At 37.9% G+C, this 19,230-nt stretch overlaps 1 protein-coding gene across 5 annotated transcripts in view; it reads left to right on the top strand.

Annotated features, from left to right (window-relative positions):
- Positions 1–19,230, top strand: part of LOC108095012 (zinc finger protein 2) — a 48,626-nt gene that overhangs the window by 17,506 nt on the left and 11,890 nt on the right. For all 5 annotated transcript variants that reach the window (XR_006245347.1, XR_006245348.1, XM_017195855.2 and 2 more), the window contains 3 exons: positions 6,995–8,638; positions 11,548–11,729; positions 12,289–13,941. Coding sequence is in view for 3 of the 5 variants with exons in the window: in XM_017195855.2 (XP_017051344.2) it covers positions 7,032–8,638; positions 11,548–11,729; positions 12,289–13,941 (3,442 nt within the window). In the remaining 2 variants the exon portion in view is untranslated. The remainder of the gene's footprint in view (positions 1–6,994; positions 8,639–11,547; positions 11,730–12,288; positions 13,942–19,230) is intronic.

Raw genomic sequence — 19,230 nt, 5'->3', positions numbered from 1 at the left:
ACACATGGGGAATAGGCAAACTAAGAAGATAAAAAGTAGACCTCGATCATTTACCGTTATCATTTATTTTTAATTTTGCTTTAAGCGCTCTTGGAATAATTTAGTTTGTTTCAGCAAAATTGTAGAACATTTACTGTAAAAGGCTTGTCCCTATTCAAGTGCGTGGCAGTGTATGTTACACACAGTGTCATACAGTGATACTGTATTTGTTTAAGGTAGAAGGAAGCACTTGGGACCCCAATATACATACATACATACTATATACAATATACTATCCCTGCAGTTCTGGCTGTTCACAAGTGAATTTTGGCAATTGCCAATCATGTGTGTAGGAAAGGGAAAGGGATATTCCTAAGTTTCCCTCTCTTCCTCACTCTTATAATACGATTTCGTTGCTTGCACCCGAAGGCAGCCCGACTCCAAATTTGTCTTCTATTCTTTCGTTTTTCTAATTGCACTGTTGTCATTCTCCGTTAGAAACAAAAAATTAGTTTTCGATGGAAAATACGGCTGAGGGGCGCTCGACTTATGTATACTCTTCTGATGTTAAAGTTCTTCAAATATAAATATAATATAACATATAATATATATATATATGTACACATATTATTATTTAAATTATGGAACCGAGGTAACCATAACATTGGTTACAAATGTATGTGGATACATATAATATAACTCGCGTGTCATTTATGGTCGGTTACACCCAAAAAGAAGGGTATACTAAAAGGGTGAAAAATAAAATTTAACTGTGTCATTCTTTTGCGTAGTGCGTTGACAATATGTTGTCAAATTTCTTCATTTGTGCAACGGGAAGCGGAAATGTTTAAAAATCATGTAAGTGTCGTTAATATTACAAAAATATTATGTTTTTTACTACAAACTTATTTAAATCTTTTTAGGATTAAGCCATACACATGTTTGTCCGATAAATTCGTTTGAAAGGTAAGTTTGCGCTAAATTAAAAAAAGTAATATATAATATGTAATAACGAAAATATTTTTTGTACCATAGATGGACGCAAAACAGCCGATGTCCTGCAAATACTCTACATAAATGATAAACAAAAACTTTCGAATTTCATATTTTTAATGTGCTTATCTCTTATGTTACAAAATAAGGTATTTTATAAAATAAATAAAAAATATATATATATATTGTTTTTCATATGAATTTGGGGATGAAATTTTGAACATTGGCATATATGATTTCCCTAAGGGCGATCCTCGAGGAAAACCCCGCTTCCACTTCCGCTCCGAATTCCTCTATGCCTTATACGAATTTTTTCCATACAAAATTCGTATAAGGCACCGAGGAATCGTTCGATGAAACCGCCAAAAAGTTCATCGAGAGCTGCACCTATGAAGAAAACTTGAATCCCATACAAAATTCCTCGCGCAATTCCTCGGTGCGGGCATACCTTCGTACCCCGGTTCCTCGGTGCTTCCTCGCGGATTTCATATAGGAAAAAGCTATTTTGGAACTGCAGGGATACTATACTATACTATGTATGTATGTATATTGGGGTCCCAAGTATCACTGTATGACAAGCATACGAATATGTGCCTGTATGTGATAAGGTTTGCAGTTATTCAGAAACCAATCTTTAAGTCGTCGAAAATGTGCTTTTTCCAGATTTTCTTTAAGTCAAATTAAGCAGGAGATTCTATATACTGTTAGCTACATAGTGTTCATCCAGACACTGCTGTGCTCCACGTCAAAAGCAGCCTGAATCACAATGCCCAATCTCTTGCCGGTCTCAGCTCTCAAAATCCGTATTGTGTTAGGCCTACGGAGCTCATACATCACTTTGTTCTGAGAAAAATAAGGCAAAGCGAACAATTCCTTTAATAAAATACAATGCATTATTCCTCTTCTTTGTTTTTGTCCCCTTCGATATTGTGTATGTGCGTGTGTGTGTTTTCAGTGCATAAATTCGTTTTATTATTGCTCTTTTACTTCTTCTCTGATGCCCCTACTGCAGAATACTGGTACTTTGACTCAAAATCCTTATCCCCGTGCAAATCCTCGTTTTCATCCTGCGTGCTGCTGGTCATTGTTATTTATGTATTCATGAATTCAAATTGTGAGCCCAAGTTTGCTTTATAAGAGTCGCGTTTTGTTCGAATCAAAGCTAAATCTTGGAGTGGCAAAGTTAAGGTTGTGATATTTTTTATCTGACATCTAAAATTTACCCTTGCAGTGATCACAAATGTCGAGAAAAATGCATACTGGCTAAACAACATCGAAGTAATTACGATTTTCCTATTAATTTTTCCATATTTTACCGGTTGTTCCTATTTCAGTTATATGATATAGACGTCCGATTTCCAACTTAGTTTCAAGATTCTTTACAAAACTCCATATCCAAAAAAATCATCAATTTATGATAAAAAAAAAAATCACTTGTATAAAGTTGTTCCATTATTCTAATTAGATTTCGATCTCTCCTAAGGCATCTACAATGACAGGGTTGTCAGGCTTTAATAAAATTTTTTCATGACTAGCCTTGGTTAAAAAACTTGATACGCAAAAAATGATTTATTTTGTGATCTTTCCAATGACAGCTACATATATGATATAGTCATCCAATTTCAATAAAACTTAATTCGAAATTCGATAGTAGTTAAAAACACAATATCCAAAAATCAAGTAAATATGATAAAAAACCATAGCGCGATATTTTTTTCCGTTATTTTTTCGATCTCTTCTATGGAGCTATCTGATACGGTCTCCCGACTTATATGGTATACATGCTCTTTGTTTGACATTTACAAAGATCGGACTACTATATCTAATAGCTGCATAGAAATGGGGAAAATAATGGACACATAATTTATGGAAAATATGGTTCTACCAAGCAATAGGAAAAATCTTGTTACTCGAGATTTGCAAGGAGTCTATTCGTTTTTTATCATTAAGTTCTAATTTCAGGGTATATAGGTTTCAGATCTTGTTTTTATTAAAACGTTGCACCAATATCACACCAAATGTAAATAAATAAAACACAATCCTTATAGATAGCGGCAGTTGTTAGCACACTTAAAAAAAATGCTTATTCTTTCTACATACATATGTCTGGTAAACTCACAATTAACATATTCATACGCGAAAGCAATCGGCGACAATTTTAATGAAGGCTAAAAAAAATTTATTGCTTTTCTTCTGTACTTCTTTCGTACGCTTAAAAAACTGTTCGTCAACTGAAAGTCGGAGATCTCGTCTCGATCCCGGGAACTCATACCGCTAAGCTTGGCCTTCTGGGCTCCTTTTTGTCGCAATTCTGCGGCTCTCCAGGTATATCGTATCGATTCATTGATCTTACCGAAATGAATGATTGTGGGGCTCTGGCGGAATCAAATGGCTGCATATATATATGTACACATACATGAATAAAATACTCCTAAATTCGAAATTCGAATCGACACAGAGCCCTCGCTCAACGACAAAGGGAAATAACAATGCAAGCTCAACCTCGGACATCGTCTGGTATCTCCCGACCCTCGGCAAGTGACACTTTTGTTTTATATTCGCAACTTTTTATGCTGGATCTCTGAGAACAAAAGACGATTTCTCGGTAAAAAAAAAACAATTTAACACAATCACAGACATACCGGCTGTGTATGGAAGATGGTCCACCCCATACTGTTTTTGCAACTTTTGAGTTGGTACTGTGTAGCTTCGACTGTTCGGTTGCCTTCTGTAATATGCGATATAATTAAACTTGACTTGTATAAGAAACAAGTCGCCTTATTATTAGATATTTTAATTTGAAATCGCTAAGGTCTGATGAATACAAAAAAAACCAACCTATGTACACAAAAATTAAATAGTTTTACCCTGCTAATTGCTTATTAAGCATTTCGTGCGGCATGTCGGAGAACTACAAATTACTGCGATGACAACAAAAGGTAAAATAGAACACTAACAACGTAAACCAAGTAATTACCCGGCTCGGCCCGACCGGACAATTATCTGAAATGCGTTTCCCAACTGCATAATACCTACTTAATGGCAACTCTGGCTCTGATGACAACTTAAATATTGTGTGTGCGTGCAATTGCACACCAGTAAGCACAGCACTAACACACTAACACATGCATAGCAAAAACCATTGTTGATGTACAGAAAGCTCTCTCTCTCTCTCTCCTGAACGCAGCTTAAACTAAACAGTTTTGTAATATTTTTTATAAGGGCCCTTTAGTTTCAAAACAGTATTTTTCAAATATGTTTTAAAGAACCACAACTATTGCAAAAAGGCCACCCAGGTAATCCGCAATTAATAAAAACGATTCGTGTGTTTCTTTTATGTTATTATATATCTTCTTTAATATGCACTTGAGAAATCAACTTGTCCATTCTATGGTTAAACTCAAAGAAGAAGGAATTACGAAAAGAGAGATTAGAACACTTTTAGTGTTACCAGCTTATGTTTGATCAAGTATCTTTTGCTACTGGAAAAACGTTGATTAAGTATTTTTGCATAACAACAAACTCAGTCAGTTAACCATGAAAATACATATATATACATATATGTATACTTCTTGCCTAGTTCTTACACAATAAACCGTTTACTCCTGCAAAGGTTTCTCACAAACTTAAAGCTTTCTCAAACTTTACCAAAGGTTTTGCTGCTATTGCAGATAGTATGTCATTCGAAAACGCCGGGATCGGACCACTGGCTTCTATCCATTATTGTGGGCACCCATTGAGAATTTAATTTGTAATAATTTCATGCATTGATAGACAAATTGAGCACACTTAAAACCAAGAATACGAATCAGAAACTTGTTAAACTACCCTCTGCAAGGGCATTCAAAGAAGTTCGTTTACCTTACAGTCAGAACTTAGGTCTATAAAACCCTAAGACTCATCACAAAGCTTTACTCACCGATCTTTTCTAGTTTTGTAGAATATTCACCATTTTGAATACCCTTGAGGATATTATATTCACAATATCTGTTTATAATGTTTGGTCAGAAATTATTCCCATCCTGTACATTTGGTCTTGATCAGCATCATCATCTGAGCCGATCCAGAAATGTATAAAGTACAGTATAAATGTAAGTCAGTACGATCCAAAAGAGAAGACAGAACTATATAGCTCTCATTAAAAAAGACAGATAGTTGAGAGTGACAAAAATGTAAGCGTTATTGTTCTTTGTCACATAATTTATTTTATTCTCATTTTATCAAGAACAGAAGTACCTTTTTTCGTTAATTTCCGCTGATTCTATATCAATTTTCCGATCTTTCCTATGGCAGCTATATGATAGAGTTATCCTATTTTGATAAAACCCTCTACAGGGGCATAAATATAATTCTGCATATATTCTATTCTATAACATTATATTGCGGAATAGTAAACAGTTTAAAGGCATCCATTTCTGGTGTTCAGCCTCAATGCAGAGGAGCATTCCTGAGAGGAAATAACACAAAGAGACTCTATGGGCTAAAGGTGCAATGGAAGAACAGGCCAGAACCCAGGCAAAGGCTGGCTTGGACCTGCCGCTGGTCCTGGTTTTCAGAGTACGTCAAGAGTTGTTTGCATACCAACTCAACTGTAACCTCAAACCAATGCCACAGTGTAAAGCAAAGCCTTTGCTGGTCGAACTCGAAAGGAGAATAAAAACTAAAAACCATCGTGCCTTATGCCCCTGATGGCAGTGTCTGATACACCGGGGAATTTGTATGTGGGTGTACTGGCTATATAAGCTGGCTTTGGCTCAGCAGAGGCGACTGAGTGAAACCAGTTGAAGAATATGAAGAGCAGATAACGACGACTCCACAGAAATAAAGACATACAACAAAAAAGGCACGCGCGAATATTCAGAATGAATCAAAGAAAAAGGAAGGTCGGGTGCGATTCGGGGTTGTGGGGATGACAACGGAAAACCTTGACTTCCTTTGTTTTGCGCAAAGCCCTGAGGCAGTGAACTTTCCTTCTTCTATTCGTGCCTGCACCATTCCAAACGAAGAAACAATTTTGTAATGCATGCGTATTAGCTGTGTCAGGAGGCTTCGAAGCTCCAATCGGGTTTATATAATTAAACAGGAATGAAAGCTGGGCTCTTCATATGACTTTTGCAGCTAAAACTATAATCTATCATCTGTTGTTTCAGTTGTTTTAATACTTGTGACTTATATATTATATTAAATGCCATAAGGGATTCACTAGGTCTCGAGAATAACTTGTGCTGGTTAGTTGATTACTCCTAAAGATTGTCATAGCCTCACAGAGGGCATACAAATTCTATTCAGACGCCGCAGACCCCATAAAATATATATATTCCTGATCTGCATCACTCTCCAAGTCTTACCGTTTGTCTGTTTCCTATAGCAACTTTACCAAAAGTTCTGGTATCAGGAGACTTTATCTTATAGATTACACAAAAATAATCAGGCATGAGAATTACTATCGAAAAATCTGAACAAAAATAAATTAATATAGATGCTATATTTTATAAGTCTAATTATACCCTTGCAGAGCAAAGGAGTCATTAGAAAACCCTATATTCCAAAAATGTCTAATATGATATGATATGTCTGATGGAAAACATCGATGTTATTATTTTTTTCCGTTAATTCTATATATATTTTTGATCTCTCCTATGGCAATTTTTATGAGATTTTGTTTATAATTCAAGGCTAGTTAACAAACTTGATACTCGTTATCATTTTATTTCCATTAAATCTATATAGATTATTATTATTATTATTTAGATTATGAATAGAAAAATCGTCATTCGATGTTGTTTAGCCTTAATTTATTTTGTACAACATATTTGAGGTATCATCTTTGTTTTTAGAGTATTAAGTACAATTGTACTTAAGTAAAAATGCTGTAGATTTTTGATGGCTCTAGTTGTATTCTAAATTTAAGTTCCAATTGCAAGGATATATAAAAATAGTATTTAATTAAGACAGCATCAAATGCATTTAAACCATTTATTTATTAATATTAACCAATTAAAAAATATATCATTTATTTCAGTTTTAGCTCCAATGATGGTAATGACCACGGCTCTCCAATGTCAAGTTCTGATGTGGAAACTTTTAACGGCAAAATAGTTTACAATCTCGATGGCAGCGCATACATTATCGACGCAGACAATGCCCATGGAAGTGGATCGGTGTCTGTCCAAAGTTATGCCTCAACCTCGAATTCTGTGAAGAAACTCTTGAAAGTCAAAGATCGAGGGCAGGAGGAGAACGAAAGAGTACAGCAGCATTTTCAAGAGCAAATCGAGAAGGAGGAGCTAGGCGCTGGTCCTGCTATTGAAACCTTAGCAGGACCAACCTACAAATCGAGTCCGAAAATCCATTCCTTTCGTGTGGTCTCTGCGCAAGATGCGAACTCAGCTTGTCAGGATCAAATTAGAGCGTTCAAAATTCAAAAACCCATTTTAATGTGTTTTATATGCAAGTTGTCCTTTGGCAACGTTAAGTCTTTTAGCTTGCATGCGAGCACTGAACATCGACTCAACCTGGAAGAGCTGGACCACCAGCTACTTAATCGCGAGTACTCCAGTGCCATTATTCAGCGAAATATGGATGAGAAGCCGCAGATATCGTTTCTCCAGCCTCTGGATAACAATGCCACTTGTGCTGCCAGCGATGACACCGAGAAGCTCCAAATAGCACCTGGTGGGGACCGTGCTGCTTCTCTTTCCCCGTCTTCTCAGCAGCCAGTTATCGGCAGAGAGTCGGCATCGGAATCGGAGGTTGAGAATAACCAGGAGAGTGAGCAGGCCCGGGTCCTGGACCAGGGACCAGGCGAGGAGCACGAGCCTAAAGTTAATCAGGACACTAGTAGTATTAAAATGGCAGCACCTAGTGCATATCCTATCCTATCATCAACGCCCAAAGTAGCAGTGAAATCAGCTGTGAAAATTGGTTCCTTAAACTCTGCAACAGCGAAGACTAATAACCTATCGAAAGTATCCTCAAGCAGCTCACCTACATTGGCATACGCATCCGATGAGGTCTCATTACCCAGTACTGATAATTTAAGTATCCATAAGTCAATCAATTGTTCCCAAGGCAAGGAACCGACCTCTTCGTCGTCGTCCTCTGAAGTGGAAATGAAAATGGCCTCAATGTCTGCCTCGCCTCAAACCAACGATTCGGATGTTCTCTGCCCAGATTTTCTGCAACTGCAGAAGGTGTCGGCGGGCGGTGGCATCTACCCCCCTCAAGTTAGTTCCTTCCATGCGTCTCTGGCAGCGCTGGCTGCTGGCAACGAACCAAATGACAGCCGGGTCAAGCTGATCACCGAGTTCCTCCAACAGCAACTGCAGCAACATCAGCAGCAGAACATATTATTTCCCGGCCAATGTCCCGATCATCCGGACTTCAATGGCGTGGACTGCAAAACCTGCGAGCTCTTTGAAATCCAACAGCGGTCGAGTTCGCCGCACCAGAATCTTCCGCAATCCTTGCCACAGCTGCAGGTTCAGTCGCAGACCCAACAGCTTCCCCATCGGTCTCCGTGCGGCAACAGTGCTGGCCTCGCCATATCACCCAGTGCCTCGTCGGTGGCCAGTGTGGGAAATACGCCGAACGCCACCTCCAGCTTCACCATCGGCGCCTGTTCTGAGCACATCAATGGTCGTCCCCAAGGAATAGATTGTGCGCGGTAAGCAGCAACTTTCAACATAATAAAGAGCAACAAATTTTCGGTTTTCGGGGGATGTGTTTCTGGTGGTTAAGCAGACATGAGTCTTGCCGCGAGCGGTTTATTTGCTTGATTAGTGAAGGGTTGTCGTTAAGGTCGGTCCGGTCAGAGACTAACTACAGGGTGCGAATGTTAATTCCTTGGAAAGGGATACGAGTTACGAGTACGCGTCGTCCATACTGCCCAAATATGCGCAATAATTACCGCTCTTTGAACTTTTGACTAGAACTGTCAGCCTCATGCCACTCTTGAACAATAAGTCATTAGGTTGCACAAATGATTTTTGCCCACAGGCTGATGCTGATCTGCTCACTAGTTGTTCATTTACACGCCAATGACAATTGGGATTTAAAAGAACGCCAATCCGGTTGGTTTTATTCCATTGTGCACCACACTTCGAATAAATGTTTGCTTTCAACTAATAGTTAGGAAAAAATATGCTCATTTTTCGATTTGCCAAGATTTCAATTTAATTTCTCCAGTTTTAAAATGGTATATGCAATTTTGTATGCCTCTGCGCAGGGTATTAAAATGAAGTCAAACCTTGGAATAAATGAAGAACATATTTTCTTGGTCAGCATATGAGTAGTAAGTAATATATAGTAAGTGATATAGTAAATGATATAGAAAGTTGTATAGTAGGTAATATAGTAGGTGATACAGTAAGTGATATAGTAAGTGATATAGTAAGTGATATATGTGCATGTTCGAGAGGGAAGGATCGGATCACTTTATCGTTTAACTGCCATAGGAAGGAATGAAAAAATAGTAAAGAAAACAATTAATATGGTATTGGTCATAGAAGCATTTTACATAAAACATTGTTGGAATATTGTGTTTTTTTACCCTTGTAAAGAGTATTTTAATTTCAGACACCTCAGAACCCATAAAGAATATACAGGGTGCGCCATCTAGACAGGCCCTATTTAAAAATTTAATAACTCCGCCATTTTTTAGCCTATTTTGACAAGCCAGCCAGGTTCTGAAACGTCAGCCTATGCCATTTTAGACATGGATCGACTTACAGCAAAAAATCGGGCTGAAATTGTAGCGCTTTACATCGAAAGCAATCGTTCAATTGTGAAAACTGTGCGTGCCTATCGTAAGAAATATGGGAGACATTCGGCACCTTCCGCCAAGACAATTCGTACTTTGGTGAAAAATTTCTTTGAACACGGGTCTGTAGCTAATCGCCCGCGACCCATTCGACCGCGTCCGAAATGTTGTCAAATACAATGCGAAATGCTCAAAAAAGGGCCGATTTTTGTGTTTCTAATAAAGGCGGTCATTTGATCGATATTGTATTCTGAGTGAATTGTCAATAAATGGCATTCTATACCCTAAATGAATCTTGTTCATTTTCCAAAATGGGCTAAAAAATGGCGAAGTTATTAAACTTTTAAATAGGGCCTGTCTAGTTGGCGCACCCTGTATATTCTTGATCAGCATCACGATCTGAATCAAAAAACGTTTGTACGTTTCTCCGTCTGTCCGTTTGTCCTCCTTTCTGTTTCGAATTCAACTAGTTTCTCAGTTTTAAAGCTATCCTGCTAAAACTTTACCAAAAGTTGTGTAGTTATTGCACGGGCGACTATATCGGATAGCTCCCATACGAGACATCGAACAAAAAATTATCACGCCGATGTTTTTGATCACATCAACTTGATTTCCTAACTTCTATCAAATGTTTTTAACTTCTATCGAATTTCGAAATACATTTTATTAAATCGGATACCTGTATCATATAGCTCACGTACGAAAGATCGAAAAATATATATATAAATACATAATGAAAAAAAAAAAAAAAACGTCGTTATTTTTAATTCCACGACCAGGTTTTAAGATTATTAAGGTTTTCATCAACCCTTGATTCGAGAAAAATTAAAAAAAAAAACGCAAAACTCTATCATGTAGCCTTAGGAAAGATTGAACATTTTAAAGCTGTCATATGAACAATATTCAAAAATATGGAAAATTAATAAAAAAAAAAACTCATAGCTTCGATCTTGATTAGCAGACTTTATGTATTTTGTTAGACATAGTTGATAGATAGATAGATGAAGATAGCCTCCTTTCTTGTCTTTTTATTTGTCTTGTCGTTTTATTAGAATAGGTTCTAACTGCCAGGGTATATAGGAATAATACAAAAGTGTTAATAGAAAAATAGTCATTCATAAGCTTCGGATACGGAGATATTATTACAATTTAGGGCAGTTTTATGAGATCGTCGTTTGGTCCAACATATCTACAGGTTTTTTATTAAAGCTTCGGCGAGATGGCTAGTAATCAGATAGACTAGTTGTATCTGATTCAGAATACACATACACTGAGCTTTAATTTTGTGTGTTTAATTTAATAGCGACCATCTATAGGCGGACTCAGTTGATTTTAATGAGATTCATGTCAGTTCTCGTCTACAAATCTGTCAGGCATATGCGTACATATATTATGCCTGCATATTTAAATTAATGTTTTGTTGGGAAATCTTTGTTATGTAGCCACGTCGAATATTGCAGGAGGGTGAAGATATGATGGTAGCTGAACCAACAAAAAATTAAACCAATTGCGCTGATTTCACTTAATAAATGTCTGTCCGGTCCCCAATTGTCACAATTTAATGGTGTCGCCTGGGTCGAGGCGACTGTGGGTTTGGCATTATTGAAATTTGGATGGGTGCCTGTGAATGTGAACTTGTGAATGTGAAAACCGCTTAAGGCTCCTTTATAGTTCAAATATCATTTGTTGTTCAAATTAAAGAGAGAAAATTGTTTAGGTATAAGGAGTAAATAATATTTGATATCCTAAATCCACTTTTTTTTCCTATATTTCGTAATAACTATCTTTTTATTTGTGTGCTTTGCTGTCCACAGATGCGAAATGCTTTTGAGTTCAGCTCGATTGAACAGTGGCGTTCAAATGTCCACTCGAAATTCCTGCAAGACTCTCAAGTGTCCGCAATGCAACTGGCACTATAAATACCAGGAAACCCTGGAGATCCACATGCGCGAAAAGCATCCAGATGGTGAGAGTGCCTGTGGTTATTGCCTGGCAGGTAACTATTCGATCAACTTCATAAAACAATTTATATTCTATTACTACTTGATAGTACTATATAATTACAGCTTTAAAATTATCACACATTTCGTCATCTTTATACAAAAAATTTTGGGCAAATAAAAGAGAGAGTTTTATAGTATATTATTATATTATTTAGACACAAAGTTCATAAAGACACCTCCCACCCCATGCTCATGATAAACACATCTACATAGCCAAATATATACGTCTATCAGTCTGTCTGTTTCAAGTCTCTTAGGTCAAAGGTTAAGCTTTGTAGCTATTGCAGGATTCACAGCAGTTTCTACCACAATAAGTGTAAAAGTGTAGTTGTATAAAAATCGAACTACTTTATCATTTAGCTAGATAAATAATGTGGATATATACAAAATTGGGAAACTTATTGCAGTTGCATTGTGCCGATATCATAAGGATCAGTTTAGCAATAGGGAAAGTCTTTTTACTATAGATTTGGCCAGCTGATTTTGTCAGGTTTATAAGCATTTGTTTATTGCATTAAGATTTTATTTAATCACTTTTCTCTTGTGGAACAGGACAGCAACATCCTCGACTGGCACGCGGGGAATCCTACTCCTGTGGCTACAAACCGTATCGGTGTGAAATCTGTAATTACTCCACCACCACCAAGGGAAATCTTTCGATTCATATGCAATCTGACAAGCATCTGAATAATATGCAGGAACTCAACAGCTCGCAGAATATGGTGGCAGCTGCGGCCGCTGCAGCGGCGACCAGCAAGTTGCTGCTCTCGAACTCATCGCCCCAAGGTGCTGGTGCCGGCGGACCCTCTAGCAGTGGTGGCGCCCCCGGTGGGTCCGTAGGCAGCGTGGGAGGCGTTGGATCTAACAACGGTGGTGCCAACGCATCGATGAGTGGCAGTGCTGCGATTTCTGGGACCGTGAGCATCCCAAATGCCAATGCCAATGCCGGAAGCAGTACAAACAGTGGCAGCGCCAAGCCAAAACCCTCATTCCGGTGCGATATCTGCAGCTATGAGACATCCGTGGCCCGCAACCTTCGCATCCACATGACCAGTGAGAAGCATACCCACAATATGGCGGTGCTCCAGAACAACATCAAGCACATTCAGGCGTTCAACTTTCTGCAGCAACAGCAGCAGCAGCAAGGCGCCAGTGGCAATGTTCCAGGACACAGCTCTGTGAACTATATGCCCGAGGTTGCGTTGGCCGATCTGGCCTATAACCAAGCGCTTATGATCCAGCTCCTCCACCAACAGCAACAGCAGCAGCAGCAGCAGCAGCAACAGCAGTCAGCCAATACCAAATTATCACCCTCGTCTTCGCCAGTGAGCACTGCGGATCAGTTCTCCTTTTCTCCGAAGCCAATGAAGATCAGTCATGGAATGGGCTTGGGAATGCACATGGGAATGGGCCACTCGAATGAGGTGCCCGGAGATTTATCCGGCGAGCCCCATCCACTGATAAAGACGGACAAGTGGCCCACGGCATTCTATAGTTGCCTCATTTGCGACTGCTTCAGTACGAACAACTTGGACGATCTCAACCAGCATTTGTTGATCGATAGATCCAGGCAGTCCTCCAGCGCCTCCACCGAAATAATGGTTATTCACAATAACAATTACATATGCCGGCTATGCAACTACAAGACAAATCTCAAGGCCAATTTCCAACTGCACAGCAAGACTGACAAGCATCTGCAAAAGCTCAACTTTATCAACCACATCAGGGAGGGCGGACCGCGAAATGAGTACAAGCTGCAGTACCAACAGCAGCTGGCCGCCAATGTGGTTCAACTGAAGTGCAATTGCTGTGACTTCCATACGAATTCTATTCAGAAGCTGTCGCTGCACACCCAGCAGATGCGTCACGACACTATGCGAATGATATTCCAGCACTTGTCGTACATTGTTCAGCAGAGTCAAATGCACAAGAAATCCTCGGGCTCGGCAGAAGATGATCCGCAGTGTCCTCAATCCTGCTCGGATGAAGAACAACAACTGTCATCGCAGTCTGCGAGGAAGATGATTCTCTGCCAGCTGTGCAACTTTACCGCCAAAAATCTCCATGAAATGGTTCAGCATGTGAAGGGCATGAGGCACATGCAAGTCGAGCAATTCATCTGCTTGCAGCGTCGAAGCGAAAATCAGGAAATCCCCACCTTGAGCGAGGTCTTCAAAGTGACCGAATGGATCCTGGACAGTGAAGGTATGTCTCTAAATGCCTCTAAAACTGTAACATTTTAAATGCACATGGGTTTTACTTGAACCTTTAACATTATTCTTATACCCTTGCAGAGCAAAAGGGTATTATAATTTCAGTCAGAAGTTTGCAACGCAGTGAAGGAGACACCTCAGACCCCATAAAGTATATATATTCTTGATCAGCATCACGAGCAGAATCGAAATATGTATGTACGTCTGTCCGTCTGTCCGTCTGTCCGTTTCCGCGCAAACTAGTCTCTCAGTTTTAAAGCTATCGTGCTGAAACTTTTCCAAAAGTTGTGTAGTTGTTGCACGCAGTATATAAGTCGGAACGGGCCGGATCGGCCGACTATATCGGATAGCTCCAATACAAGAGAATAAAATAAAAAATTCTCACTCTATTGTTTTTCATCAGATCGACTTGAATTCTTCAAGATGGCGTTTTCTAACTGTTATTGAATTTCGGATTAAATTTGATCAAAATCGGATAACTCTATCATATAGCTGCCATAGGAGGGATCGAAAATTATATATAGAATTAATGGAAATAAATTGATAACATCGTTGTTTTTCATCAGACAATTATGATTTTTGGAATATAGAGTGTTCTTACGACTCTTGAATTACGAGTTAAATTTGATCAAAATCGGACAACTATATCGTATAGCTTCCATATGATCTATAGTCAAAAATATGGAAAATGAATAGAAAAATCGTCTTAGCTTCGATGTTGTCTAGCCTTTATGCGTTTTGTTCGACATATTTGATGACTGCAAGGGTCGGCAAGCCGAAGCTAGCTTCCTTTCTTGCTATTAGCTCCTATAGGTATGTTTAAGCGCCTTTAAAACTGTAACATTTTAAATGCACATGTCTTCTACTTGAACTTTAACATTTTTTTTATTAGCTCCTATAGGAGAGATCGAAAAAACTATAACGCCCACTATTGTTAAATTCGAATAAAATTATAATTTTGTTCATGATTTCATCTTTATCAAAAAACACGCCGAAGCTTGTATACCCTTGCAGTCACCAAAGCGCCTCTAAAACTGTAACATTTTAAATGCACATGTCTTTTACTTGAACTTTAACATTTTTTTTATTATTAATTCCCTATAGGAGAGATCGAAAAAATTATAACGCCAACTATTGTTAAATTCGAATAAAATTATCATTTTGTTCATGATATTATCGTAATCAAAAAACAAGATCGGCAAGCCGAAGCTTGTATACCCTTGCAGTCACCAAATACGTCGAACAAAATACAAAATAAATAATAAAATGATATTGCCGACAGATTTTCATGAAATTTAATTTTAAATTCGAGAGTCATTAGAAAACTCTATATTCCAAAAATTGTATTTGTCTGATGAAAAACAACGATGTTATAATTTATTTCCCTTAGTTCTATATAGATTTTTCGATATTTCCTCTGGCAGCTGTATGATATAACATTTTTGTTTCGATTCAAGGCTTATTAAAAAACTTAATACTTTAAAAATCATGTGGGAGTTAACATTTTCAGGAGTCCTTAAAACACGATCTGGAAGAAATCATACCAATATGCCAAAAATCATCAGCGTAATACCTTTTTCCCGTTATTCGTTTAATCTCTCCTATAGGATCTATCCGATATGGTCGTCTGATCTAAATTATATACTGCGTGCAATAACTGCACAACTTTTAATAAATTTTCATCAAGAAGGCTTTAAAATCAAGAGTCGGTTATACCTACATAGAAACAACCAGATAAAGTATATATATAGATAAATACTTACATACTTTATGAGGTCTACTAAAAGTTATAATGCCCTTTAAAATTATTATGGAAATCCTGCTTGTATGATGAAAAAACAACGGCGTTCTAATAATGTTTCCATTAATTTTATATAGATTTTGGATCTTTTTTGTGGCAGCTATTCTATATAGTCGTCAGATTTGCATGAATATTATATACTAATATACTTGTGGTAAAGTTTTAGCAAGACATCTTTGAAACTAAGAGATTTGATAGCCATAATTAATCATAAATAATCATAATAATAATAACTTTTAAAGGGGATAAATATGAGCTAACAAAATGACAATAAAATTTTGCGAAACTTTAAAGCAATTTTCATATATGTATTTAATTTTTGTTGTATATTTATTTATTTTATTTATTTATAAAGAGCTAGCAGATAATTTAAATTAAGAGCTAGCAATGGTGTTGTTGTATATTATTAAATATAATAAATAAGACCTGCTGAGGTATTTTTAATTGTTTCCGTGCTACAAATGCTGCACATGATTCTTAAAAAATCCCCCTCCACAAACCATAACCATATTGCAATGTATAATACGGTTCGTTCGTTCGTAACTCATCATTAAGCGCTGATTTCAGTTCAATTTCTTCTGCCTCACTCTTCGATTATTATCGTCTTGGTCTTCGTCTTCGCCTTGGCTTCCTCCTCATACCATAGCAATCCTCACGTTCGAAATCATCGTCGCGTTTACGTAAATTCTTCTTCGCCGTCGCTCTCATCTTTGCCCTCTCTTCTCCTTCAGCGACTTATATGCGCTTCGAGATTTATACGCTGACGCTGACCCTTAAGGAAATTATTACAAATTACTTAAGAATGCAAAAACGATTATGTGTATCCATCGAATTTGCAATTAGTGACGTGCACACTTTGCTCCACACCACACCAGGCTCAGGCTGAGGCTCAGGCTCAGGCTCAGTCTCAGCTTCAGTCTACTGAGGCTGAGGCACAGGGTAGCCTTCTTTCGGTCTTCACTTGGGTACGGCTATGGGATGCCCACAACCCGAAAGGCCAAACAAATTCACTCCACTCCACTCCACTCGGTTGTGTGAGATTCCCATATCAGATGCGCGGCGTCGTGCGGGTCCGAACCGCAGGCATAGCACCTAACCACAGAACTCCGAACCCCAAACAGTAAGACCGAACCTCGCAGAGACACAACAAACAGTTGCCGCTCCGCCGCCACTTCGTATGGCAGTATGGCAATACACAAAGCAGTTCCCCGCACCACATCAATTTGGAGCCAGGTCAGGTTCGCCCTTGCCCTTGCCCTCACCACCATCGTCCTCCGTACCTGCGCCCACTCCTTTTCAGAGGTTGATAATTGCACATGCTGCTCGGCATCAATGTAGGGTGAATCGGTCGGGCCGAATCGGGCTTGTATGCAAAAATGAAATACTTGCAACTGTAGACAAAGAACCAAACGAATTTCGAATCGCCTGAATCGTCTGTGCTCTTTTGTTTGGTAAGTGCTGACCGAAGACTCTTTCTTGTGCCTGCGGATTCGAAAAGCTGTTCTTGCCGATCTTGGCCCGATATTTTTCCCATATGTCGCTCGATTTGTGTTCTCTCCTCCGAATACTTAGTGCCCTTCGTTTCTTTGTTAATATATGTCTCCCACTTTTTATTGCTAAGTTATATGTTATTCGCAGTAAAATATCAGTTTAGTACAATTTTCTAAATGTCTTCATATATTTGTGAAGCTTGAAGATGTTGTGAAATACATATTTGCAAAAACCCCGGCTGATCAAAGATAAATATAATAATATCCTTGTAGTCAGAAATATAGTTAATATATTATATTTTTAGTTGACCGAAGTTGTGTAGTTATAGAGTGTTGTGTAGTTATAAAAGTCTGAAAGGGATCGGACGTCTATATCATTTCGCTTTCAAAGGAGAGATCGAAAAAAACAACGACAAAAAAATAATAATACAGATCCGACCCGTTCTGCTGATCTGATCTGATCGTGATGCTGATCAAGAATATACTATATATCTTCACTGCAGTGCAAACTTCTGACTGAAATTATATTACCCTCTGGAGGTTTATAAAAATGGAAAACAAATGATTACGCCTGAGCCTGATTTATAGAATATCGAGTTTAATACCCTTGCAGAGCGAAAAGGTATTATAATTTCAGTCAGAAGTTTGCAACACAGTATATACATTCTTGATCAGCATCACGATCAGAATCGAAATACGTCTGCCTGTCTGTCCGTCTGTAAGTCTGTCTGTTTCTCTTCAAACTAGTCTCTAAGTTTTAAAGCTATCCTAATGAAAAAGTTGTGTAGTTATTGCACGCAGTATATAAGTCGGAACGGTCCGGATCGGCCGACTATATCGGATAGCTCCCATACAAGAGAATAAAATAAACAATTCTCACGCCTTTGTTTTTGATCGGATCGACTTGATTTCTTCCAGATAGCATTTTCTAACTACTATTGAATTTCGGATTAAATTTTATCAAAATCAGATAACTCTATCATATAGCTCCCATAGGAGAGATCAAAAAATATATATATAAATAATGGAAAAACAAGAAAGGAAGCTAGCTTCGGCAAGCCGAAGCTTATATACCCTTGCAGTCATCAAATATTTCGAAAATTTTATTTGCTATTCAAGAGTCGTTAGAAAACTCTATATTCCAAAAATCATGATTTTCTGATAAGAAATAACAATGTTATCATTTTATTTCCGTTAATTCTATATAGATTTTTCGATCTTTCTTATGGCAGCTATATGATATAGTTGTCCGATTTTTATGAAATTTTTTTTATAAATCAAGGCTAGTTAAAAAACTTGATACTCAAAAAATCATGCTCCTGGGATAAAAAACAGCGATGCTATCAATTTATTTCCATTAATTCTATATATATTTTTCGATCTCTCCTATGGCAGCTATATGATTGAGTTATCCGATTTTGATCAAATTTAATCTGAAATTCAATAACAGTTGGAAAACGCCATCTTGAAGAATTCAAGTCGATCTGATGAAAAACAACGGCGGGAGAATTTTTCATTTCATTCCCTCGTATGGGAGCTATCCGATATAGTCGGCCGATCCAGCCCGTTCCGACTTATATACTGCGTGCAATAACTACACACCTTTTGGGAAAGTTTCAGCAAGATAGCTTTAAAACTGAGAGACTAGTTTGAAGAGAAACAGACAGACGGACAGACGGCCAGACGGACAGACGTACAGACGTATTCTGATTCTACTCGTGATGCTGATCAAGAATATATATACTTTATGGGGTCTGAGGTGTCTCCTTCACTGCGTTGCAAACATCTGACTGAAATTATAATACCCTTTTGCTCTGCAAGGGTATAAAAATTATAACGTCGTTGTTTTTAATCCCACGAGCATGATTTTTGAAACATCAAGTTTTTTAAATACTCTTAAGTCGAGAAAAAAATTTCATTAAAATCAGAGTACTATATCATATAGCAGCCATAGGAAAGATCGAAAAATCTATATAGAAATAACGGAAAT

This window comes from Drosophila ficusphila, unplaced genomic scaffold, assembly GCF_018152265.1.
Source record: "Drosophila ficusphila isolate 14025-0441.05 unplaced genomic scaffold, ASM1815226v1 contig_220, whole genome shotgun sequence".
Classification (NCBI taxonomy): Eukaryota; Metazoa; Arthropoda; class Insecta; order Diptera; family Drosophilidae; genus Drosophila; species Drosophila ficusphila.
This window is presented reverse-complemented; position numbering and strand designations above follow the sequence as displayed.